We start from the raw sequence: 27,635 nt of genomic DNA on the forward strand, positions 1-27,635 counted from the left end.
AGTTTAAATTTCTCCTTGTCCGAGCGAAATTCAAAGCCACAAATCGCAGGTGCGTGAATGCGCTGTACGCTTTTTCTTGCACGATTTTTCTCTCTGGCGCACTTCAGTTTATTACAGTCATAAAGTGCGAACCTGTCATTAGAAACAAATAAATAAATAAATAAATAAATAAATAAATAAATAAATAAATAAATAATCACAATACCTACTTATCATTGACGATCTCCTCGAAGAGAACATTGATCCCTTATCTACGCACGTGTCCAAAAAAAAAAAAAAAAAAAAAAAAAAAAAAAAAAAAAAATGAATGATAGGCCCACTTGCAAGTAAAAGGATACCTTCACGGTCTTTAAGGGTATTGTTAACTTTTATTATTATCCATATACCGAAAATGAGGTTTTTCCTGCATCTAATTATTCAATAATGCGTCTATCTTTGTGCTGATTTAAAACAATAAAAATCCCTTCAAAAAATATATCGACGTTTATATTTCTCGTTGCAATGTATAGGCAACTCGAAGCTTTTATTGTCATTTTAATACCTTTCTATTTTGAGGTGAGAAAGCAATCTGTATGAAGAGTAATTTCATCCCTGTGCAAGATTTTATCCCAAAAATTGGCATAGTTGACTATAAGACATTGGGCTACAATCCCATGCCCTCATTTTGGTTTAAATGTTTTTGTTATGGAGTTATGAGCCCCCAATTACAGATTTTCATCAAACAAAGACATTATTTTGTTTAATCAACGATAAAATCTGAACTAATTAAGGATTTTAAGAAAAATCGCTTGGTGCTAAATGGTGTCATTAAATTGGCGTTAAAACAGTGTTCGTTGGTGCTCAGGTAGGCCTAAAGGAGAAATTTGAGAAACCTATTTTTCAAATTTTACCCCAAAACTGCAATCATGACGTCACCCGTAAGATGACGAGTGCAAATGTTACTGAAAATTAATATGTTATCCAAAAGCATGCATATAAGGCGGTGAATAAGGAGTTTTTGGCAAAGGATAACAGTATCACTAAGGGTGCTTTCCCAGAGATTTAGATCGATCTAAAGATTAAGTTTTAGATCGACCTAACTCCCTGGGGGTTCACGCTAAATTGCAGTCAGCCGAGCGGGCACCATAGTTAATTACCCCCTTACAGCTTTTAGTAGGCGGGACAGACGCTTAAGCCGGCCAAGCTGACAGTAATCTAGTGAGACTCCCCACAGGGATAGATCGATCTAAAAATCTATGGAAATGGGGTGTAAGAGTCCATTCAGAATAGAAGATCCGAGGGTCTTATAATCCACGGATCAAATATGGCGAACCCAAAATGAAAGAAGAGCCGACTAATCCGCTGATGGTTTCCCCGCCTCCACACGCGCCGTCCTTGCAGGGGACTTGCAATATTAAACCGCGGAGCCGTGATTTACTCCCTTTAATTGCGCATTTCGGGATTTAAATACATGAAATACACCTGCTTTTCATAAAACAACAATGTGTAAGGAAATCCTGTCATCTGAGCGTGTAATCACAGATGTTATGACTCAATCCTGTTTCGTTTCATCCAGACTCGCAAGACAACGAAACCATAGCTAGCGTGTAGTTTCGTTTTCCCATTCAGATTCGGCCCAGGGACGTAAAAAGTGGAGATTTCCACTGATGACATAATGACTCGGTCACATGAATATGAAATGAGACTAATCAAACTAGCTATACCCGGTGCCCACTTTTCGACGTGTAACTCATGTTATCGCTGTTTTACCGCCGATTCAGGATCGCAGCGTGCTTTCCCAACCCTGTGAGGTTAAGTATACTCTTTCCTGATAATTTTTATATGTGTTTGAATCACATTTCCCAACTTTATGGATATGAAGTAAAATACGATGTATATTATAAAGGGAAAACGTGCACACAAGAGACGATGTCATGTCATCGCTGTCTAGGTGATATCCCTGAAAAAATGAATACCCGAGCTCTTACAAACAGACCATATTTTGATACTATCTGATTGTTTAAAGGGCTCGAAATTTGTTGTAAAATTTCGAGGAAAGTAGTGGATGTATCCGATATTAAAAATGAAAGAATTGAAGGAATCCTAAATGAGTGTCTTAAGGTTTTAGATCTTCCATTTACAATCACGAAAGACTCAATACGGCTGTCATGACTGGTTTCAATTAACCATAATATTCTTCACAATAAATTCACCGCTTTTCAAATACCGGAAAGCAGATACTATTTTGTTTGCCTTGTAACTGAGCTGTAAAACAAACAAACAAACAAACAAACAAACAAACAAATAAATAAATAAATAAATAAATAAATAAATAAATAAATAAATAAATAAATAAAAATACAGCACACGCATGTAGCTGTGACGTTGCCCAAAAGCACTAGTTGCATTGGCAGAACAATACTGTTTTACCTTATACTCAAGTGAGTGGTTGCATAGTTAGTTCCTGGAGTCTCTCCCAATTCTTCTATTGCAACAAAATTTTACATTTACTTGAAGAAGTGTTCACAGGAGAAACCAACTTTGAAGGATATGATTTCCGATATTTGATAGAAAACAGGCATACGAAGTCACGTTGTCAGTACATTCCATAAGTCTATATAATAACCTAAATAGTAAGCGAACATATAATAAATCAAATGTGTTCGTAGGCCTACATGTGAGAGAGTGTGGTCGAGTGCTTAGTAATGCCCCGTATTTATGATGCATTATATTGAAAAAATGTTTTTTAAAAAGTACAACTTGTGAGTTGTCAAATAAAATACCGTACATATATCCTGTATGCCTCGAAGTACTATGGTTTGCATATTAATCTTTCTAAAACTCACTGAAAACTGAAGTCATGTGGATTGAGTCGAAAAGATATAACCTTCTGTAAAGATATTTATGTTCAACAAATCAAAACATGTTATATACATGTAGGATAGAATTTAATGTACATTTACAGGTTACAAGATAACGCAACAAATTATGGCGTATAAATTAACCTTCACGTAAAACAATACAACACCCGCAATACGGCCATCCTTCTTTGTTAAATGAAATGTGGGAGAATGGAGTTATTTTCAAAAAATTGCAATTTGAGGTTCGGTGCGTTTCCTTTCCACCCAATAAATTTCCACATTTAATTAATTAATTACTAAAATATACGTTTAGGAGAGAGAGAGAGAGAGAGAGAGAGAGAGTTGTCTATTCTGACGCAGTGTTACCGAGGTAGTGTTTGGCAACACATACGAAACGTGCGTAAGTAGAAGCCGATACCGTTGTAAAAAATATCAAGGTTAAACTCAACAAACCCCTCCCCTAACTACGGTTAAAATATTACGCAGGCCAATTATTTAGTCAAGTGAAATATATGGCGGTTAAAAGCAAAGACACTAAACTTTTAACTGTAAGGCACGATGTTTCGACTTTTCATCGAAGGATTTTGATCACTTGACTGATTCGTCGAGGATATGCAAGTTCCACGAAATTAATTTTCTTTTAAGTACACACAGAGTGCGCATAAACAGCTTGATATCGAACAGATGCGCGCATATTGTCGTATTAATTATGTTAAAATCAATAGGTTGTCTAGGAACAAACTGTCATAAAAAATAAAATAAAAAAGAGGAGCCCAGATTAATTCACTAAACGTCCGATTTCTCACTTAACCGCATTGTTAATACTATAATTTACAAGTATGGAAAAAAATGGGCAACAGAATTTATTATGGGCTTGGTTTCACCATATTCAGATTAATGGTCCCCCGTTCTTCGCGTTACATGTATGTACCGGTACATGTATAAAGTCGAAGTCATCCACAGCTCAATGTCATATCAAGTACACAGTAATGCGTCATATGATCTCAGCTGTCATTTTACCTGCGTGTCACTATCACAACCAATCGAAATGACCTCGATTGATAATTTTCATCGATTTCTCAGCAGCAGTCTTGAATAGTGTATTCATTCCCATACCACGCCACTGAGCAGGCGGTAGTCAGAGACGAGCGAGGAAATCTTCATAACCCAGAATTGACATCCATGCCGCTCTCGTCATTTATTTCTAGGGGTTTCCGGGAAAGCATATACATAGATATATATATGCAGACCAAATAAACATGGCGGCGTGCTATAGATGATAGGTACCTTGGGCGGGTTGTGGGCATACATATCACCTATTGCCTCTTAAGGAAAGGATATTTTGGTCGACCGCTGAAAAATTGGTTTGCGATCGCAATGGCCTCTGGAGGCGAGAACGGGGAGCTGGATTCAGGTGCGTATATATACGATTTCCTTGTGTGGTTGACTTTGGACAGCGTTACACTAGTCTAGCATCAATATATAAGGCGGCCAGTATGTGAACAGAACCCGGTTGATTAGCCGGTATCGACCATACCATTGTAATTAAGAACTATAGGCGAATTATCACATAATGCGATGTAGCGGATACATTCAGCATTTCTTTAGTAAATACAAGTACGATTTCCCGTGCAATATTATGATAGAGTCCCATGTAAATGAGTACGAGAAGGGAAGGCTCTTAGCTGGCTTTGTCATAAGTTCATGAGAGTTGACAAGGCGGCGATTTACGATATCTATTTCTTTCCTCGGTAGAGAAAAGCTAAGACACTATGAAATCTGGCGAACTATAACCGGTTTACGTAACACCACCAGTAGGTAAAATTGGATGCAAACGCTCTAACCTTGCCAGTATTTGTATGCGTTCTAAAAAGAAAGACGTTTTTTTTGTTGAAACAGCTGGCATGTCTGTGCATCTGAGTGTGAATTCCACGGCACACAGCCGGCAGATACACTCTCAGTAATGGGCATGCGACAACCTGCATGCGGAACATCGATTTCGTTTTTCCGAGCGTTGATGAATGAATAGAATGAGAACATAATTGGGCTACAAATAAATCCCATCATATTACTTTGTAGATATTAATCAAATATAAAAAGAGCATGTGCAGTCAATGGGAGAAACGTAAAAAGACACAAGCCCGTTCCGGAATGAAAGAGAATTAGAAAATTAATGCTTTTTCTACAAAATTCTGATCGAAGGCACGATTCCTTAGACGCATCAGAAACAAAACTAAGAAAGCAGGTGAGCGTCTGTGAAGAGGGTTCTTGTTAAGATTCCTCGGAATCCTCCAGGTAACTGCATCGCCCCCCTTTAACTACAATGTATATGAGGAATCAGCTGTTAGTACGGCGCGTAGCGCAGTGACGAGCCTGGGCATCGATGATTTGATAGATGAATTATCACTGCAATTAACTCAAACGACGATCTTTTTTGGGTCAAAACGGTTGCAGAGTTTTAAAACACAACGGGTGTTCCTTTCAACTTATACACAAAAGTGGACAGAGTGAAAAAGAAAAAGGCAAACGAGGGCTGCCGACAGAAAAAAAGATATATCCACGTCAGAAAGTAGTATTTTGGAAAACGAAAGGGCTGGCTACCACTTCAGTTATAATATATTTACCTAACTGTCTTCCTGCTGGGATATACGAGTTCTATCTAAAGGTATAGATCAGGTAAGACCGTTGGTGAAGTGCAAGGTACGCCATGAGCAGAAATTACGTGGAAGAGGTAGGCCTAACTGTCTTTTAAACCATTTAAACAAGGATCATTCCAACAATAACCAAATTGTCCTTATTTTCACCAAACTCATAATTCTTTTACTTTCTCCTTTCAGGATATGAAACGCCTGTAATCAACACGTGAGTACAAAACCACAAAGTTTTTGGCTTTTTTTTTGGGGGGGGGGGGGGGGGTGAACATTAGTCCGTTTTCTGATTGGCAAATGATTAGTTTGACTCAACGTAGATTGGTTAATTTAAACATTTTGAGCCACACAAGTTAAACTGCAATCTTCCCTTGTTGATCTCAGTGCGTAGAACCTCCAATTCGCACATCAGTCTTGGGCTTTGCCAACCCTGCACGTGCAGCCGCACGAGCTTTATAAATGCGATAATTTTATGTGGCAGTCGCTAGTGTTGAACGGTTTTTGATCTAGATCAAGATGCATATGATACCGCCGTCACGAAACTATTAGTTCAAAATTAAAGACAAAAAACAGATCAGTTAAGCCTAGATTACATTTGAAATGCATACCCGTACGGTGCACGTATAGGCCTACTGCCCGTAATACCCTTTTCGTACGTCGTCTGAGCGGGGGTAGACGGTGGCCGTGCGAAAACACACGTAATCGTACGGATTTTAGGCCATGTAATGTAGACATACTCGGCGTAGCCCGTAGCTCCTTACGATTAAAAAAAAAATCGTAAGGAAAATTTCATCGCACGGCGCCCGTGTAAATGTAATGTAAAAACGTACACAAGTAACTGGTGCGCTTATTTCAAAATCTTATAAAAATTCACGGATAAAGTAAGGAAATGTTTTGACATAAATTCGATTACCAAAGAAATCTTAAACAAACAGCACTTCAAACAAAATGTGTTTATTTGTTTCCTTGTTTTTATATGCCGCTTCATCGTTAGTATTTCATTTAAGTATATATCTTTGCAGTTGATTAACCAAGTCTGAACACCTTAGTCTCCGCTTGCTTTACCGTGAACAAATTCAAACAAGAACTGTTATTGACGGTCATTGCCAACAGATCGTCAGCTTCTTATTTAATGCCTGCAATTTGTTTTTTTGAACGGCAGTTTATTTCTATATCTGCATCACATCAAAACAATTATCCCGAAATTTTCTCTCTCGATTGTTATCTTAGCGTTTGATAATAGCGCTTCGAGCCAACATAAACGCCATCTGAGAGCTGGTTCTACAATTGTTCATCTCCCATAACCGCCCAACGTGGGTATGAGAGACAATAATTGCTGTGATATTTTGAGAAGCGTCTTGTCACGCCGTAAATGACGACAATGTTGCCATGAGAACCAAAGTTAGTTTGGGTTGACCTTCAAAATATATTGATGCTTCTCGAAGAAATCATAGCAATGCATGGCATTCAAGGAAATCTACAGTTACGAAGTTAGACAACCCTGGCACATTAACAAAGTTTAAATGGTTGGCTCCAGTTTCTTGATTGCCTCCCAAAATCTATAGTGATCCTCTACGGTAACAAAATGAACGGCAAAAAATGACTTTAGCATATGAGTATCAGACATGTTCAGTCTTGCCTGAAAACCAGGGTGCCCTCTGTGCCTTGCACCCAGCTTTCCCCCACATAACCCTGTGATAAAGATGTCCTCCAAATGCAGAAATGGCAATGTTCGAGTGGCGTTGTACAGAGGAATGAGAAGATGGCCAGGCATCACGTAAGCCCAACCTGCTACAAATGGAGGATATGAATTTCCGGGAAATATACTTCTAGGAACATACCATTTTGAAACTGGATTACGTTCAGGTCTTATTCCTGTTAAACAATATCCCAGAAAAGTGTTCTTCAGATGTTTATCTACAGCATATCTGACCAAGTTATTGATGTTGATGTACGCATCGTCATCTCCTTTAATAATGAAGTCAGCCTGGTTGCAATATTGTGAAGCCCACTGCAAGGCAAATATGGATTTAAGGGTTAAATTGTTGTATGTATCTAGAAAATTTCCCTGCACAATATCCCTATGCTTTGTGCTCTCTATCTGCAACAGTCCATGTAGAGACTTATTGTAGGCATTTCCAATAATGAATACTTTATGAATACTTGTATGGTTTGGTCTCAAAGCATGTTCAGACAGCCATGTTTTACGGATGGCATCCCTGGCTGCAAAGTTTCTGGCAGCAGAACAGATCATCACTAAAACATGGATATCAGAGGGGGCTGTTTTACTAGGCAAACAAATCTCTCCATCTGGTCTAATTAAATAAGAGAAAAAATTCTCTGTTGTTTTCTGAATGCGTTTACCACTTTCCTTCCCGATTGTGGTGATCCACTTTCCTGTGGTAACTTGCGTCACCAAGCTTTCTGCCGTCTGTATGGCGTGGTTTCGAAGGAAAAGGATATCTGTCATGTTCTTTTTAGGAGCACTTGGTCTGGAACCTATGGATGTTTCCTTTCCTACCTTGTCAATGAGAAAGTAGTGGACTCTAACCAAGACAGAAAAATACATAATCCAAAGCAAAGCCAACAGGCTATACCACATGGTGCACTGCTGCCAGGCGGTCTTTACCTGAAAGCGGAAGAAGAACATAATGGAAAAAAGAATTTGCAATAATTCAATTCACTTAGGATTAAATTGCCTTTTTCATCAGCAAAATGATACTTAGTGTTAAGCACAGCAAAGAACTTTGCAAAAGACGAGTACTTTTTTCAGTAAATGACAAAGAAAACAATTTGTTCTAATTAATTATTAAATTATAATTATTCAGAGGTTGTTTATAATGTGTAATTATAACCAGTTAGCAAGAAAAAAACTCTTTTTAGTTGTAATGTAACTTACAGTTGCAAACATGCTCTTCATCTGTGGTGTTTGTTCAACAGTAAAATAAAATCTGTATTACCTGGAGCAATGAGCATTGTGCTATAAAACCAAAGGTCATATCAGCCTCTATATTGAACATATTAACTGTTTTGCAACAACTATGGTGCTTTTGTACATTAGTTCCTGTGATATGAAATGTCATATTAATGCTGAAAACAAAATGCCTGTAAAGTAAAATAAAAGTGAATAATAATAATAAAATTTAGCCAGCAAACCTGGCAAATATACAGCCACTGAACAGGCACACTCTAGTAAATTTTTCTTCATGTTAACAGTGACTGAGCTTCAAAACATGTAAAGAAATTACTGCTTCATGAATTTTTCCATAATGGTAAAGGTGTATCCTATCCCAAACCATTAAAAAATGCAAATCGATGAACCATTTTCGAGTTCTATATTTTTAATTTGGTTGACTTTTCTAAATTTGTTGGCTTCCATCTCTGGGTACAGCCTGCAAAATGTGCAATTTGTCATAAAGTCTTGCAAATTGTTCATAAATGAAATAGTGTGCCCAGATGCTACTATAAGGTGCCAAAATAGAGATGCAGCTAATGTCTGGCAGGTATGGCACTATGAGAGGTGAAGAAAAAATTGGTAGCCACTCCACTAAGAAAAACCCAGAAAATGACAAGAGATTAGAAATGCACTTATACATTGTATGTTGAAAGTGAGGGGGGGGGGGGGGGGGGGCTGAAAACAGTGCATGAAAGGTTAAAATGAAGTATCATGGGTGAAGAGAGAAATCCATACAATAGATCTAGTTTCTTTCCAGACCTGACTATGCTGTTTACAAAGAAAAATTGACCATAAAACATGCCTGTACCTTTTATGGAACATTCTTGTTATTCATAATCCCACTCATGTCAAATGTATGCAAACATTAATTTGAAACATACTTGTGACATTAATCCTTCGCTTGTCCATGTTACATATTTTCTTGAGTCTTGTGACTGGTTGCAAGCGTGACAGAATTTGCTGTTTTCTTTCTATATCCTGTACTGCTGTTGAGCATTGAAAAGCATATACATGTTGTTCTTTTCCTAACTTTTTTCTTCAGTTGGTTAAAACAGCCCAGTTTCAACAGACCAGTTTCAACCGGAATTAGTATAAATAATCATAATCAATCTCATGACTCAAATATGAATAACATTTTGCTTCAAACCTATCTTTATACAATGGTCTAAAAGATGTTAACAGTTGTGTAACCATGTGTACAGGTTCAACTGTTCATTTGAAATTTAAAAAAAAAGTCAATTACTTTTGTTAAAAGAATCCAATCAGGGTGGTTTTCAAAATGATTCTGCAGTTTTACCAAACAAAGCTGAAAAGAAAATTTAATTCAAAACAAACATACAGTTTAACACCTATGGAGCAAACATGCCAAAATACATGCAAAAACACAAGAAGTCTAAAACTTTTGTAAAAAGAATCCAATCATTCCAACTTTTGGGGCAAATTTCACCAAAGTACATGAAAAAAAAATTTCTGTACAAATAATACAATCAAGTTGATTTTCAACAGGAACCTACCTTTTTATCAAACAAAGCCCAAAGTAAATAAAAAGTAAAACAAAAATAAGGACAAAGACAGTGATCAGGATATGTACAGACACATGCCTATATGAAAAACATATTTTTTTGCTGTCAAATATTATCAGACTTATCAATAATGCTTCAAAACTAATTATACTCTTTAAGACTAAACATTTCAGATCTAATATCATATTGATTTAAAATGTGAAGTAGGGTGAGCTTCAAATTTACTGGGATTGAAAAAGAAAATATATGCAAGAAGATACTTAATTCAAAGCAAGTTTAGCAGAGTGTTACTAGGTTAAGTCCAGCAGCAATATGCCGCAGAAATGTACCTGTTGTAATACTTGCCTTCAGATAGACAACACAGGCATCAACAGGTGAAAAGTTTATTTCGTCTTAACTCAGAGTGTAATAATAGCCATGTGAAATAAAAATACTACTTGAACTATTGATTCTAATTCATAATGACAGCTTGTACATACTCCTACCTTTGTTTCTTAGTAAAGGTGCCATGGAGGGATCATTCAAATCAACAATATATGACTGGTATAATTTAGTCAGCTTGTAGTTGGTGAATTGTGTAACTTATTAAGTAAGTTGGAGTTGCAAGGCATAACTGTGCCTAGAGCGGTATTGTACCTCAGCTGTTTTGTGGCATTCTATGTATAGCAAAAGATAGCAGTTCTGGTACTGCAGGCTTTTAGCTTACGCCTCACTGGTATACTGTGATATATTGGAGAATTCAGACTGATTAACTAGAAAGAACAGGGGAGATATAGCAGGGAGCAGATGGGGAGATGAGCAAAAAGAAAAGGTATGAATGCATCAAGGAGATATTGATCTGAGTGATTGTTAGAGATAATTTGACAACCAGGTATCCCAATATTGACTGATTAACTCATATCTGTGTTGGCAATTTCCTCACACCTTTGACTTTGAGGAGCGATTATTATGAAAAGTATATTGTGGTGTTTTAATTAATTCTGTTTTTCTGGTTTCTGGGTCATGTATTATAATGTCTGTTATCATCATAATAACATAATTTTTTACTTGAATCAGACTTTGAAAACAGTTATTACTGATATTACCTTATCTTTAATAACAGCTGTTAATTTAAAAATAACGAATGTAAAATTGTTTAGTTTCAGTCTGGGGTTAAATGTTATATGCATGTTTAAATATAATCATATACGTATGGTGGCATGAAATATTTAAAGCTCACAATATGTTGGCATAGACATACACTTCTATATCAATCAAGAGAAAAAACATTCTTTTAAACTTAAAGAGGCAATACTTTGCAATGCTAAATATCTGCAACTGTGTGAAAACTGAAGACTTCTTTTGTAAAAATTAAAAACAATAACCGTTTGTGTTGAAAAAAGTATCAATAAAAATGACCATGCATAAGATTGAATTTTTTGTATCAAATTAAAAGAATGAAGTATTGTGATGATAACCATAATATGGCATAAATGTGTGATGTTAAAAACATAAAAACTTTATTTTTTGGAAGAAGAAAAGCAAGGACAGTATGACTATAGCAAGAGAGCTGAATTCTGAAACATGCTCTGAAAAACACATTTAAATGTAGCGTTTTGAAAGAAAGAAAAGATTATGTTGGCATTGAACGTTAAAGTTAAGTGTTTAAAGTGCAACAAAATCCATTTCCTTGTATTTGGACGCCAATAAATTACTCCCTATGCCCTAAAATTTTGAGAAAATGTGAATATATTAGAAGTAGCCAGTCAAATACATGTTTTTTACTTATACATGTGGATATCATTATAGCAGGCCCGATAGCATGATTTTCTTTTCTTAAAAAGATATTTTGAAGTAAAATCAGCCAAGATAAAGAGAGGAAATATGGCAACTATAGTTGAATCATAACAGCATCAGGTGTGAGGACAGACCAGTAGAGCCATGCAGATAGTCAAAGGGACAAACCTGAATACATGCATGACCAAGTCATGAAGTGTAACAAGATGTGAAAATTTCAAGGACATTGCATTAAATTTCTTTATCAAGTCCTAATTCAAGGATGATCATAAGAAGTGAAATGAGATCATATTAAATCTGCTGTTATGGTACAAGTACCTCATAATTGAAAAAAAAAAAAAAAAAAAGAAACAGATGCCTTTGCAATAAATTCTTCCTGAGCAAGGAAATGAACTAATCCAAAGTCTATCTATCCATCCTTCAACTGTTACACTATAAAATATTCAAACTAGTTTTGGAATGACTCATACATAATATAAAAAAACATCAACAAAGGAGCATTGCACAACCTACTCTATGCTGTATATGAGATGCAGAATTTAATATAACAGCCCCTTTTGAAGTGAGTAAATTAGCAGCAAGTTAAAACTAGTTTAACAGCACAAACAGTGAAGGCTTTCTGTGGATGTATGTAATCGTTTCCACAACTTGACTTTTGTGGCCTTGGCACAATTACTCTAATGACACATATAGAGTTACATGGCAATTCTAATTTTCAAAGAAAGATGTGGTTTTCATCTAGGGCTTATTTGCAGTCATACAAAAATAATTTCCTGTCTCCTTTAGTATCCCCCTTAAATAAGCTAAATATGTAAATAAAGTTCATCAAAGTAAACGACACCTGACCTAAAGATGTGTGACAGCTATGTGTTCCACTATATTATCAGCTCTGTCAGTAGCTTTCATACAGACTGTGTTGTGTAGGGTGTCTTTTGGAGGAAGCAGCACCCAGCAAGGCTCACTGGTTGAGACTCTGATCATAGACTGCAGTATGCCTGAACCAGACCCTCAGCAGGGCCAGCACCACTTTTATGGTACCAATATCACACTGCTGCAGCAGCAGCAGACAGGTCCAGGGAAGGATGGTGACATCTTTAGGTAATATCCTTACCTAGGTACAGGTACTTAATTAACATGACAAGGAAACGTATCTAGATGCAGTAAATGTCATGATGATCGAGTATAGCTGTTTTGACAAGTCTGGAGTCTACAGAGTTTTAGGAAAACATTAACATGTGTGTGTCCATGCATGCCTAGCAATGTATGTGTGCATTGGTGTATACAGAAGAGGTGGCAAGGGAAGATAGGAGAGTTCCAAGTGTGCAACAAATCCAGGGCATGCCATTTTATAGAAACCTCAAATACGTTTTTATGTGTATCAAAACTAAAACATGAAGCACTCTTGTGACAAGTATGGATTTCTTAGTAAACAGGCGATATTTTTGCTTGCAATTGAAACAGACTATTAAAACATTTAACATAAGAATCATAAATTTAAAAACCTTGAAAACCACAGTAATTAAGCAGCCTCAACAAATGTCATGAAAAGGAAGGTGGCCTGAAGCTTTTAAGATCTCTCAAAATAAAAGTATTACTGTGCACTAGAGAGGTTGAAGAGCACTTTAATTTTAATAAATGGGTGCAGTTTTACTAAAACACATAAAAACATCATGTTTCTATAAAACTGACTGCACTGGAAAATTTTCCTTTTTAATGCAAGAGTTACTTGCTTTTTTTTTTACCGTTGGCTTCTCAGTCTGCAAAAACAGCGAGAGTAGCACAAAGTCAAGGGAAGATAAATATTCCCTGGCAAGTAATTTATAGATAAATATTTTCAAGGTAGGAGATATTTCCAGGATATTTGGAGTGATTGATGTGATCTTCCCATGCATCTGATAGCACACCAACTAGACTGTTTTAACTATACTGCTCCATGGAAAACAAAGGCTAACATCAACTTCTTTTTACATGCAATTTAATTTGAATTTAGATCCTTGCCTCTTCTTAAATCAGAGTTTGTACGCACCATCTTCTTACATCTAACCTTTTTATCTATCTACAGTACATGTATCAATCAACATAGCAAAGCTTTAGTGAAAGTCTGGATATTTACTTTCTGTGGTCTTTTTGTGGTAACATTTAAAGTGTACATGCAAGAACATGCCATTTTCCCCTTTTCAAATAGGCATATACTGAAATAATTCCCAGATGGTGTTCACATTTAAGTTCCCATTGATGTAAAATACAACCTCGCTGTAACAGAGTAATGATTAAAAAACATATATGTCAGTAGTTTATGAAACTACTCTGTTGCTGACTATGCTTTCAGGTGATCAGTGGACATAAATCAAGTATATTAAAATGTTGAAAGTACTTAAGGATGCTAAATCAAAACTCCTGGGGGAAAGAGGGAATTAAAGCCCACTGATGTGCTGTATTTGGTCTCCATCCCATGAACTTGGAATTTGAAATATATTTTGGCAGGACCAATTTTTTTGTTCAGTATTCTCTTGCTGGTCTGAGCTGTGATGGATTGATACTGAATATTTAATACCTTCTGTGACGATGTTGTCATGAACCTTACCCTTCAGTCAACGGGTGTTGCTACACACCCGTAGATACACATAATGATGTGATCATGGAGGTTTTTTCCAGGGAGGTGCCTGTGCAGAACTGATAAATATAATGTGAAACCTACTTCCAAGAATAACTGACATTGCAGGGAGATGGCTTATAAATTGGATTAAACTCTTGATGTACAACATTCCTGCAATCTTAAGTGATTTAGATTTTACAAAAATCACATAAAATTTATTTTCAAATCCTTGTTGCTACTTTGGTTGGAAGCTTAAGAGCAGCATAACAGGCTGATTTTATGTACAGGGAAAAATTAATAAATGCAGTAACTGCAGTGTTACCTATGGTTTATAGAGGGGAGGGATGATAATGCAATGAATTTTGATCATACTAAAGGACTTAAAATTGATCTACAAAATGTGCATTAGATACAATGTTTAAATGTCAATGGAAATGATTGAAGTTCCTATTATAGAGAGTTTGGGAAGATATTGTAAATACCATCTAAATCTGTTTCAATTAAATATCTGAGTTATGACTGCATGGTGGGAATACTTCAGAATATTCATTAAAGTTGATTTTTTTTACATCAAATGAAGAAAATACATTTAAATTGAGTACAGTTTGTTATTCAAATTTGTCTTATTTGTTTCATATTTAGCATAGAAGATATGGGTTATCTGCAAGGAAAACAAATAACATTTTTTAAATGACAAATATTGATTTGTTTGTGGTAGTATAGCTACCATTGAAAGAAAATGCAATGTAATATATTAATATACATATCAGTGAAGCATAAAAAGTGCTTTCTTGAATGCTGAAGTTCTTTCAAAATGTCAGGGATGAAACTGGATCGATCTTGTTTTCTAACATTCCTCCACTGTACATTACCATGGAGTTAATTTGATTATTATCCGGTTGTTACTCCTAGGTGAGGCATGCAGGTTTACAGAGGATACCAGTGCTGGCCTAAATATCTGCACTATAAATGTACATCCAGGCCTGCAAAAGCAGTTGGATACAGTGGCATTTCCCTCTTAAACATATTTTTTGCTGATCTAAACAAGGAACAACTATTTCTGTAAATGTTAAATGTTATGGTAGATGTAACATTCTACTTAATCATTTCATTCACCAAAGCTAGCTCATGTCTAATATATAGAATAAAGGGATTCCTACTGAGATATTATATTTATAAGTAAGGAAATTAACATTCTCACACACTATCTCTCTTTTTTGTGAAGTCACTTATGGATATTCAGGTAATTTGGCCTTTCAGAGTCAAACTTTTGGCTACCTTCCTAAACTGCATGTGAGCTTCAAATTCAAACAGATGAATTATCAATCAATGGAGAACTGCTTGAAACTTGACCTGGACCATAATTTTATTAGTGTTTATTGCAGCAATTACAAAGGTGCATTATATCGTCTGGATTCCAGGTTCAAATACAAAGGGTGATCGCTATATGTACAGACTGTTGTCTACATATACCAGTACATGTTGATGTCTAAAACCTTGAACATCCTCAGATCTGTCCCTTTATATGATGCAGGTATCCAAAGGTTCATTGGTCTGAGGTTCTTTGGTCTGAAAAATCATAGGTTTTTCATCAGTTTTTTACTACTGTAACATATTATTAGCCACATACATCTGGCTAACTGATGACGGAATATTATTCATAATTTACATATCTATGGCCCTAGTAAAGTGTAGGACTACTCCCCAAATTTTCAGTTTTGTCTAATATGGCCTCCGATGATCTTAACTTTAATTATTACCAGTACAGTGGCGGATTTAGGCCCTGACCCTCCCCCCCCCCTTTTCGATTTCTTTTAAAAAGTCACACCAATGGTCCCCTCTTGAAATTAGAATTTTGACTAGCTGAGTCATAGTTCTAAAACATACCAAATGGCAATGTTTGCCCTCTTAAATACCAAAAAAATTTTGGGGCCCTTCAATGGGCCCTGAACCCCATGCCAAGGGAGGGGGGAGGAGCCCCCCTTCAGTACCCTATTCACTTTACTCATACATTCAGACTATTGAACCTTCGGGCCAATGAACCCTTTGGACTATTGCTATGGGCCCTGTGTGTTACAGGAAGTGAATACAAATGACAGGCTTTGTCTGTTGGAGTTGAGAGAAAATTTCCTATTGGTCTCTAATCTAAAAGTTCCAGTTGGCCTCTGATCTAAATGATCCTTTGCTGTAAGAACAACTTCTATCCATGCAATTTCCTGGCCAATAGGATGCAAATGGGATAAGTAAACTACAGCATTTTAATTTTAATTTTAACTACAGCATTAGTGTTAAAACACTAATGCTAATATCTGAGGAAAGATAAGAATATCTTTTTTGTAATTAACAATAAGAAAACTGATAAACATCTGTTCCATTTCTGTTTGGATGATGTATATGCAGTGTAAGAGTTTTTTTCCCCATTTGTCCACAGCAGGGGATATTTACATAAAGGGAGTCATATTAATATTTCAACGATTTATTTTTTCTTTTCCTTTTTTCTTTCCCTACACAGATGAGCAGCAAAGATGGTGTCCCAATGTTACTGCTTCCAAGTTTTTCTTCATAAAATGGTACTTATGTCATACTTTTTTTGCTTCTCATAGCATATCTGAATGCAGACCAGGATTTCTACCTGTTTGGTGGATGACTTAAGTGCAGGTCACTGAAATCGATTAAAGGCAATTTAGTCAACTATGAGTGCCACTGGTTTTGTAATAACATGACATCTTAGAAAACCTGTGGCACCTACAGTACAACTAAATAAATACATTGTATGTCAGAAATAAACCTGCAGGTAATATTTCTTAGTACTTAGTCTTATATTTTCATTAAAAAAAATCATGAGCTGTTTGTCATTACCCTTAAACTGCACCTGTATTTAGAAAGAATTGGGTTATACGGTATACATATTCATGACTTCTATATATTACACCTGTGAGGAAAATTTAAAGTTTGCAATGTGCTTAGTGACTAGACTGAAAACAGGTTCCATAATTTATGTGACTGGCTAAATTATCTGCATCATGATCATGAGACAAGTGGTAAAGCAGTAATGTAAATCTTCCCAATCTGAAGTTGAAGTTTAACTAGTTATTTTTCACTTTTGCAGTGGAAGCAAGGGGTAATATTATTATATTATTGATATAAATAACAAAAAGTGTAAATATCCTGGATACATGTAACATTTGGTGAATGCCCTGGATATTTGTAATATATAGTGGAAATGGTCTTGGTTTTTACCATGTGATATTAAGAAAACTTATTGGTTGTCTTGGTCTGACAAAAAATCAGCCATTGGCAATTAAGTTTTATCTTCAAGCGGTATAGATACCACTGGAAACAATCTACAGCTGTTTTTCAATGTTAAAATATGATACTGACTGATCCCACTCATTGGGAATGTCCCATAAAACATTATGCTGTTTGCTCCTGATTTATGATATCTGTTACTTGTAATGTTTTAGTGTTCCTCAGTGAACAGAAATACTCCATCAAACAGTTGCAAATTATTTTCCTGCATACATTTTAAGGTAAATGGTTTCATCATTTCAGTTTTATTGGGAATTCTCTTTGGGATCTCTATATTTAACACATACCCTCGGTTAAACTGTCCCTGTGGTCCACCTGTTTTTGTCTATACATGCATTTTGTGATCCTCCGGAGAGCCAGGGCTCTGGAAAGATTTGTTTTATAATCAAGCTAATGGCAGGATGGGGTCCAAGATACACGAGGAAACAAGAATAGTATATTATACTTAAATTCACTCCTTTCTACTGACTGCCATGATTAAGTGTTCAATGATAATGATATATCTGCCGTGCCTGGGTAGGATGTTCTGAATTCTGTAGAAATTCAATATAATATATTGGAATACCTTTCAAAAACAGCCCCAGGTATGGATATTTGTTATTATATCAGAATAAATATACCAGGAATATTTAAAGATAATACTGATCAACCTGGGAGTTCAGAAGGAAATTTAATGGTCCATATCCTATAATTAATTAATCATTTATTGAATAATTTATCAATCAATTAATTTTTGATTTCAGTATTTTAGTTCAAGTTCATGTTGAATGTATCTTTGTTTGTGGTATGTACCACTCCATCAACATATATGACTGATTCTTCTCATATGATGTGCAAATTGCCAAAATATTAGTTGTTATACCAAGCCAGGATGGATATATAATCAATATTCACACACATCTGTTTATACTTTATTATTATCATTTATTTAGTCTATTTAGCTCTTACTTTTTAACCACAAACTCCCCACCCACTGCATAAAGTCATAATAGTCTAGGAGAGCAAATTTTAGTCATATGGTAAACATATTCCTATTTTGCTAAAGACAATGTAAAACATTTTTAGATTTTTTTTGCAAAATCTATCTTTAAATCAATTTTACATTTTGATTTGGTTGAAATTATCCACCAACCTCATGAGACTTTATCTTGTTACTTATATAATTAATAATAAAGTGGTATTGTCAAAACCTTAATCCATATAGCTAATGTGTATTACATTTCTGGTGTCATTAAAGCTGATCTTTGGGAAAGTGACCCAATAAAAATTTGGTTCCAGTCCTAGCTGAAAAGGAAATGTGCATGGCTCTGGGGCTGGCTTCCACTTCAGATACACCCACTCCCACACACAGGTGATGGCAATTATATGTACAGGTGCTGCTGTATTTAAAACTATAGGTCTGCCCATTAATATGCATACTTTGCTGCTGCCAATACTTCCATAATATAACAGAATTTGATTACTGTAACAGTAGGTTTAAATTGCACAGTAACAGAGTGAATACCCTGTTTTTTTTTTCAGAAATGACAGCATGTATCAGATCCCAAGCAAGCCGGCAGCTAAGCCAGTAACAAGGGTTACATTTGCAGAACAAATGCTGCAGGCCCACCCAATGATTACAATCCAGCCTCCCAGTCCATGCCCCTCCAACAGATCATCAGAAGTCTACTGGGAGACACCAGAACCAAGAACACAGATACCAAGGTCACAAAGGTGGGTGGCTCAGCTGTCCTCTTCTGTCTAAAATAACTGTTTACCTTATATAATAAAACTATATATCTTGTCTACAGTTCAAGATTTTCCTTTTATTAACAGTTACAACAGAAACATTGAAAACCACACAGAACAACTCAATTGCTCAGTTGTGAACTAGAATGTCTCATCTCAACTACAGCAATAATGTGTTTAATGTTCACTTCTGGTTCTACAAATATGCAAGAACTGGTAGAATATTATAATATGAAATGAATACTATAAATGAATAATATAAATGAAAAAATGCCCTGAGATTCAGTGCTGAAACATAAGACAACCTTACCATTCTGTGAATGTACTTTGAAATAATAATAATAATAATAATAATAATAATAATAATAATAATAATAATAATTCAACAACAGATAAATGTATAATTCTTCATTATATTTTTATTCAGTTTTTGCATATTAACATATACACAAACACAGCAAATTAGCATTATCTCCTTACCATTTACCTGTAAATAACTACTGAAAATTATTCATAAAGCTGCAAAAAATATATACCCCCACCACCACAAACACTTTCTGCATGTTGTTTGCAAGTGTGTGGGCGAGTCAGTGGCAAATAATGCAACCTTGATCTTTACCTTTCATCATTATGTGGCTTCTGGCAGGCATGTGCTATTTTGTTGTTGTTATTTGCAACAACGTTATGAGCCTAGGTATTATTTAACATACATGTACCTGCTGATAAACAGCTAATGTCAATAAGGTTTAATGAGTTAGCGTTTTTAATGGTCAGATAAACAGCTCCATTGTAGAAATAATGAGTACAATAGGTTAAATATGGAATTTCAAAATAAAAAATTTGATACCATTTTAGCTTTTACTTTCCCAAGAGTTTTTATGCACACCAGTATCCCAAGCTTTCCTACAAGTTGAATTATTTTAACGAGATACGCAATATCTGTTTAAACCCTTGATTACCAAACTATGTTGTTTCTGGTACAGTGACAATACTGATTGTCAGTTCAAAACTTTTTTTATTGATTAGGTAATAGGTAAAACCCTTATTTAGAATGGGAATGGAAAACTTTACTGCACCAGTGTTACTAAATATGGGTTGCAAGTAAAGGGCAGTCAGTCTACATGGAAATTAATCATTGGTTTCAGTTGAATCATTCTCTTTTAAAGATAGTCAAATTATATTTTTCTGGGAAAATGTGCATATTTAAAATCTTAAGTCCTCTTATTTCATATTATTTAGCAGGGTATGACAGGAGACTTGTTTAACACTAATTTCACCCACTACTTAATCTAAAAATAGGTCTGAACTGTTTATCAAATGATGTTATCATTATGAAGCATTTTTGCAATCACAATCTTTTTACAATTAAAAATAAAATGCGATAACAAAACATTTCAGAAAAACATTTCATATAAAATGTTTAAGCTAATCAAATAGTGCTTTTTTTTCAAAGAGCAAATTATTTATAGTAATTATTATCTTTGGGTAACAAAACTTTGACTTAAAAAGATATTTGGATTCCCATTCTGCAGCTAATATCAAAAGAAAGAACAATCCGACATCAGCTGAGCTGACAATAATAATAATATTGATGTGGAAACATGAATACAGCTAGCTAGCTTTCTTTTGACAGGAATGAATTTTTTATTCACTAATTACTGGTATTACTACTTTTTCTTTACTCACTCAAAAAACACAAAAATCCATCATCTTGGTAATCTTATTGACCTGATTGATTTCAATGCTGCATTGACATGCAGATATTTGATATTCTTACTTAAAGTAATCAAAACATTAACATAATTTATCAAAACATCAAAATGACCAGCTGTACCACAGCTTAACAATTTACTTGCTTTTCAAGCACACTTACAATGAAAGCACTTTCAGAAACAATCAATAAATCATGCCAACAATTTAGCAGAGAACCACTGAGTATGCTTTTGTGAAATGTAGCCATTTAGCTATAAATTTGCATTGAAAGTAGTCACGCCCCTGTGAGGAAAACATTATGCATAGCTGTGTATAGAAGGCTGACCTAGTCTGCTGCACACACAGAGTAGGAAGTAACTGTTAAAGCTGGGGCAAGATAATACACATTGCAATAGGAATAGCTGTTCAAACAAAACATGACTGAAATCCATGTACAACAAGAGTTTGTCAGGTAAGTCTGGCAGAGGCCGAGAGAGGGCATTTTTTACAGCAAATATATCTCTTCTGTGTTTTCTGTGCAAGTATGTCAATAGGCAAGAGGGCTGCTGTGTAGATTGATAGCAGAGCTGTTGGAGAATATATACTCGTATATTGCTCTGACTGCTATGGCGTTCAATTCAGAAGGTCAGATAGGCAGGCAAGGCAAATCATTTGAGCAGTCAAGCTAAGGCTGAATGCTTCTCAGCATTGAGATAGGAAAAATGCATTAATTTCAGATGCCTCCATTTCGAAAACCGCTTCTATTTCAAACATGGATGCTGGGTCCAGCAGTCAGTGCACTGTTGTAGCTGCATGATGGTTTGACAGGTGCCTTAGGTTGTGCCTAATTTAATGTTCACAGAAAGGTCAACATAAAAAGGTTTCCTTTTTTTGTGCTCTGAGCTTTAACAGAAGCACAGTTAACTTTACAGTTTACACCCACAAAGCTGTTAATAGAATGTTACCAGTGAGGCTTTTCTAATGGTCCTTATATCTATTTTCTTCACATGTGTAAATCATCTATGAGTGTAATATGGAATCTGGGTGATGATTACAAACACATGTGCCCTACATACTACCTCTTACCTGTACTTACCTGGAAATTTAATGCATATAACACACATGTATACTAGACATTTTACTGCTGGGTTCAAATTAGATTACATGCAAGAAACTGAGCATCCTCAGTACAGGATCAAAGTGATCATGAGGTAGGTTGATGCGCGATAGAAACTGAGTTGTGATTTCAAGTAATCATTTGTGCTGCCCTTTTAAATATATGGGTACTTAAAAAAATCCCCCAAGTCTAACACTCATCAATGACAGGCTCTTGAGAATTTTCATAGCAGAATTATAAGATTACTATTTGATACCACCATTAACTGGGGTTGAACTGAATAACATGCAATCTGTTTTCAAATGCTAAAAAATGTTGGGCGAATGTTTTCGTCTGTACATACTTCACATTGCTTGGAATATGAAATATTCTATGTCTTTTATAGTTCATTGCACTGAACTGCGCAGTTGAAGCCTGGCAGTTTTCCCAGGTCAATATGGAAATAGAATAGTGTATTTATCTACTGTCATTCTCTAAGGAATTCTTAGATTTGCTCTATATTGGAAAATCAATTGCTGGTAGTTCTGCTGGCCGTGTGTGTTCCAGTAGGATTGTATTTGGGTTTGTTTTAATGACATTACATTCACCAGATTGCAGCTATGTTGCTGGCTCTGTGCCCACTCTCTCAGAAGCTCTTGTAAAATGGCTGAGGTGGCAGGAATTCTCCTCAGAACCCCTTTCTCTTCTACTCACATGTATCATATTCCGATGTAAAAGGGGAAGGTCAAAGTGTTGCTCTTTTTCTCACATTATTAGTACAGGTATATACAGTGCATATCACATGATATTGAACCACTTACTATTACACTGATACTTCAGTGGTGGGGTGGAAAGTTTTAAATACAAGCTCTGTTGCTACTAAATCAGGTTGATAAAATTATCATATCAACGTGTGATATACAAACATGTTTTCTATCACAATGATAACTCAGCCTGCTTATATTAAGTAAATGAAGATATAGGTCCAATTATATTTAATGATATCATTCACTTGTGAACCATGCAGATGGATAAAGATGCATCCCTTGGTTGTGTTAACTAATTCATTCATATCAATCATTAAAATATGAACTGGCAGTCAACATGTCCATCAGGCAATTAATTGTCACTGCATATACAGCTATGTCACATAATCTTTATTGCCTGATACAAAATGCACTTGAATTTTTTTAGATTGAGATTAATATATATTCAGTTTTTCATACAGTACTTTGGACATATGTCATTAAATTAAAACCTGACATACAAAAAGTTCAACAAAACATTAAGGCATTCACTCTCTAGAGGTCATGTTTATATGGACAAATATTATATGTGTATCCAGGTGATAATTCTGATTAAAACTTCGTGTGGTACTAAGTCACTGGAAGAAGAAGGGGGTTGCAGCTGTTGGGCTTAGAGTGAAAAAGATGAAGTAGGTCCTATGAAAAGAAACTCCAGGAAATAGTGAACCCAGTCAATTTCAAGACTTCCTATATGACCTGCAAGCCATTAAGTGCATTACATTTTTTACAATTCACCACATCTTGCCCTTAGCTCACCAATGCTGGGAAGAGAAGCTTGTTTGACACTGTTATTGATTCTGTCTGCAGTCCCCAATATGCAGCAATTCTATATTGGATTAGCTATCCACATGCATTAGCTAAACCAAACAACTCCAGTATTCTTCCCATACAACCAGAGACCCGCATTGCTTATCTTATCAGCTTGCTGCCTTTGATAATCTTTTTTAGGGTCTGTCAAGCAAAAAGGACTTAAATAATGCTTTGACACTAAATGTTAATCGGTGATTGTATGAATTGTTACACTTTACTCAATCGATTGAATAGAAACAGGTTTGATTTCTTGACTAGACAATGAAAGTATTGCTACCTGAGGTGGATGGGAATCTTAACAGAAGTCAAGAGTGTTGCATATATCGTGTTTCCAGGGGACACCCACACAATAACAAGTACACAGTGGAGCTTCAGAGGGAACAAGAATTTTTTATAAATAAACTTATTTTTCTAGACTTAATGTGAAGGTAAAATCTTTGTCATTAAATTTCAATTCTAATGTTGATGGAAATATAAAACCAAGGGTGAAGTGTTTTGAATTATGAAAGTTTGTGCAATTTACTTCTTATCCATCAATCATCTCTTTTAAATTAATTATTAATAAAACAAACAAGGCAACAGATATGTCATATGTCAAGATATATAAATGACAAAACTGACAGAAGCAGTAACATAAAAAGTCTAAAAATGATAAGCAACTAATGTATTAATGAAAGTGAACAAAATGTATTTTTGTCAATTTTTATGCGATATATTTAGAAAAATGGACTTGAAGAGGCTTTAGACCCATGGGAATTCAAAGCCACACCTAGAAAATGCTAAGTGATGGAAAAAGAAAAATGCAGGCTAAAAAAACTCATAACTTCAAGTTGAACTATTCAATCAGACTAGTATTTGAACTGGAGAAGTATAATAGTCCTCTGAATCATTTGTATACATTTGATAACAATGAATAACATGGTTTTCTATTTATGATGTTAATGAGAAGTATTTTATGGTGTTAATGATGACAGCAGATACAGGTATTGGCGAAATGTCCAAACACAGTGTCCGCCAATAAAGATTCATGAAAAACATTTTATCTGCAATGGATGGAGACCTTTAAATTACAGGCATTACAATAGAGTATGCTGATATGCACACTTCACTGAAATTAAGTAATGAGGAATTTTTTTCAATTTCAAATAAATAAAATCATGGTTTTACTATATTCAATATTTATTGATTTTCTTCTTTCCCTTTTTTCTAGTACTGAAAGTCGTGACAACCCTTTCATACCTGAAGGGGATCTATACCATGAAGCAGAATCTATGCTCAAAGCGTCAACCATAGAGAGAGAAAAAGTGATTATTCGTGAATCCCCAGGAGGCACCAAAACCACACATTATGTAATGAATGAAAGTTATGAGGGTCCCGAACCTACTGACAATGAGCCCTCAGAAGACAATGTAGCAAATCCAGAGGACATTAAATTAAAGGAGAATGGTAATGTTGAAGAAACCATTCAACCTTCAGCAACAAAAAATGTGGAAGGGGCTCCTAAAGGTGCAGGCGATCAGTCGCCATCCGAGCCAAAGGAACAGAAAGAAGGAGAAGAGGGTGAAACTCCAACTGATAAGAAGAAATCCAAGGATAACAAATGTTGCACTATTTTGTAGCATAAAACAAATTTTTTAAGGAAGAAAATGAATGGAGTCAATATTTGCAACATAATGCAGCTGTAACCTATATATTGTTGATCATGTCTTTTTATTACAAAATGTCATTGTTCACTGCCTTAAGAAGACTGTGCATGTTCTTGAAGATTTAAGTTGCTCATACAGCAGCTCTCTCTGTTGGCATATCACATCCATATCTCAGCACAGGAGCTCAACTGAAGTGTACAAAAACAGCTTACATTACTAGAACATTAAAAACATTGACCTTGGTGACCTTGAAGGAAACTAACCATGGTGATCCACTCTGACCCCCAGCTACAACATTTGTTTGTGGGAATGCATGAAAAACCAGTTCTCTCCTCAAGAGACCTATTATATGTTGAGTCATAAATTCAATGACTGTTATAATCACCATGCATCACTGGGAGCAACCTCACACAGTCAAGGGACGAGATGGAATAAAATGTGCTGCCAAAGATGTTCAGTTTTTGAAGGAACTTAAATGGTTTGGTGTATAAATGTATCAATCATTATTTGACAATCTCCAGGCATATGTCTACCACCAACCCATACCTTGACTGTAGAATGTATATAGCAATGACAGATCCAGGAATGTACTAAGGGGAAATGGTGGTTTGAAAAAATTTTGCCCACTAGACTTTGTCATATTTGCAAGCAAGAAAATGGACTTAAGGGGTGGGACCTTGTGTATCCTGTGCTACCCTGGATCAGTCTATGCAATGTACAATGCTTGATATTGGATATTAGGCATGAGTCAGACTGACTGGATTATAACTTGCTCAGCTTGTTTCTTGTGATTTAGGGAGCCATTAGTCCCAGAAGCACTGTGATTATCATTGACTCACAGTGTAAAGAGAACAGTTCAGTACAGGGACTACATATTTTCAACAGCTGGAATATTCATGACATCAGAGGTTCAATATGTTATCGTATTAATATGCTGTTTCTAGTCTCATTTGTGCACTTTTTTATTCTGCATGAATTCTTCATTTTAAATTATATACTTAAGAATATTCATCAAAGTACTGTCTTGGTAGAAATAACAAGGCATGATCTGAGAATTTTTGAGTCAGGAAGGGAACAAAACCAGTGGGGTCTATTTTTATCGAATGCCAAAATGGCAGTGAATCATGAAGTTTGACAGGCCACGCCTGCCCAGATAACAGTAAACTGCATTCTTTTGCTGGCTGCTTGTTATTTTTCCCTTTTCTGTCATATATATTTGTGGCTATTAGTTCAGTTTGGCATAATGTTGTGACCTTGTGGTAGGCCCTAGTTCACCAAATTTACATTTAAATCTGTAACAGTTGTATTAAACACTTTGCCATGTAGTAAGCATTTTTGGTAAAGAGTTAATTTGGTGAACTACTATGGCATTTGTACTACTCAATTAAAATATCGGTGCTATTTTTTCAAAAGTACGAAACCATTATTTCTGAGAACTAATGTACAATGGAATTTGCTAAATGTAAAATTAAATGTGACTGTGTTTGCTAACTTGGTTACAGTTTGTTCCTTGCAAGATGCTCTGGAATGTAAACATGTGCTACTTCCCTCTTTTAACAAATGAGGACAAAATGCTTTAAAACTGCCACTACAAACATGCATTCATATGTCACACATTTCAATCCAGTTCTGTTATCCACTTTGAATTGTGCGTTATTCAGTTTTCAGTGAGAAAGTGGGAAAGGGCTGGGGAAAATCCAATTTTTTCAGTCCAATTATTGCAAGGCTAAAACAACAACCTACCCAAACTTATAATGGTATAATCCTGTGACATATTTCTTACATATACTGTACTTACTTTTTATAACATTATGACTTTTTAAAAGTTAAAAAAAAAATAATAAAACAAATGTAAGAGCTAGTGTGTCCCTATTTCAGAATTAAAGTCCTCCCTCTCATCATTTATGTATTTTGTATTTCATAAAATTCTAGAAAATGATCTTTGAGTGGGCTTTGGAAATGATGGGTGTATGAGCGCATTCTCAACGAATTAAGCCAGGCTTTACAAAGCCGGTGACCTAAAAATGGCGGACGTACATGAAAGAAAAACCGCCTAATCTTTTAATAGTCTCTCCGCCTCTCACACGCCTCCCCACACGTCGTCCCTGCGGGGTACAGTAATTAAATCTCGGCTCCGAACATTAATATTTCCGTGAATATCTCTGGTGATATTATCTCCGTAGATAGTCGATTCATTGCTGCTCTACGG

The 27,635-nt window shown here is 35.5% G+C and overlaps 2 protein-coding genes across 4 annotated transcripts; one reads left to right on the plus strand and one right to left on the minus strand.

Annotated features, from left to right (window-relative positions):
- The first annotated feature begins 3,871 nt into the window (after nucleotides 1-3,871).
- Nucleotides 3,872-26,917, plus strand: LOC106171840 (uncharacterized). 3 transcript variants are annotated; one of them, XM_013552344.2, is made up of 4 exons: nucleotides 3,872-4,254; nucleotides 5,678-5,702; nucleotides 19,170-19,361; nucleotides 24,991-26,917. In XM_013552344.2, the coding sequence occupies exons 1-4, from the start codon at nucleotides 4,218-4,220 to the stop codon at nucleotides 25,397-25,399; spliced, it is 663 nt and encodes a 220-aa protein (XP_013407798.1). In that variant the 5' UTR covers nucleotides 3,872-4,217; the 3' UTR covers nucleotides 25,400-26,917. The 3 variants fall into 3 exon arrangements, with proteins under 3 accessions (XP_013407798.1, XP_013407790.1, XP_013407783.1); XM_013552336.2 differs by lacking the exons at nucleotides 3,872-4,254; nucleotides 5,678-5,702 and adding exons at nucleotides 10,747-10,778; nucleotides 12,668-12,841; XM_013552329.2 differs by lacking the exons at nucleotides 3,872-4,254; nucleotides 5,678-5,702 and adding an exon at nucleotides 12,594-12,841.
- Nucleotides 6,444-9,554, minus strand: LOC106171816 (beta-1,3-galactosyltransferase 5). The gene is made up of 3 exons (XM_013552291.2): nucleotides 9,326-9,554; nucleotides 8,388-8,448; nucleotides 6,444-8,117 (listed from the first exon to the last, which is right to left on the minus strand). The coding sequence occupies exons 2-3, from the start codon at nucleotides 8,406-8,408 to the stop codon at nucleotides 7,008-7,010; spliced, it is 1,131 nt and encodes a 376-aa protein (XP_013407745.2). The 5' UTR covers nucleotides 8,409-8,448; nucleotides 9,326-9,554; the 3' UTR covers nucleotides 6,444-7,007.
- Nucleotides 26,918-27,635: the final 718 nt, after the last annotated feature.

This window comes from Lingula anatina, chromosome 1 (assembly GCF_051362555.1).
Source record: "Lingula anatina isolate TDL-2025a chromosome 1, LinAna3.0, whole genome shotgun sequence".
Lineage (NCBI taxonomy): Eukaryota > Metazoa > Brachiopoda > Lingulata > Lingulida > Lingulidae > Lingula > Lingula anatina.

Excerpts from the sequence above, each read along its gene's own strand:
- LOC106171816 (XM_013552291.2), bottom strand. The coding sequence starts at position 8,408 with ATGAAGAGCATGTTTGCAACT. Across the intron at positions 8,118-8,387 it reads TGAAGAGCATGTTTGCAACT|GTAAAGACCGCCTGGCAGCA; the intron begins GTAAGTTACATT and ends TTCCGCTTTCAG.
- LOC106171840 (XM_013552329.2), top strand. The coding sequence starts at position 12,609 with ATGTGTTCCACTATATTATCAGCTCTGTCAGTAGCTTTCATACAGACT. Across the intron at positions 12,842-19,169 it reads AAGGATGGTGACATCTTTAG|AAATGACAGCATGTATCAGA; the intron begins GTAATATCCTTA and ends TTTTTTTTTCAG. Across the intron at positions 19,362-24,990 it reads CAGATACCAAGGTCACAAAG|TACTGAAAGTCGTGACAACC; the intron begins GTGGGTGGCTCA and ends CCTTTTTTCTAG.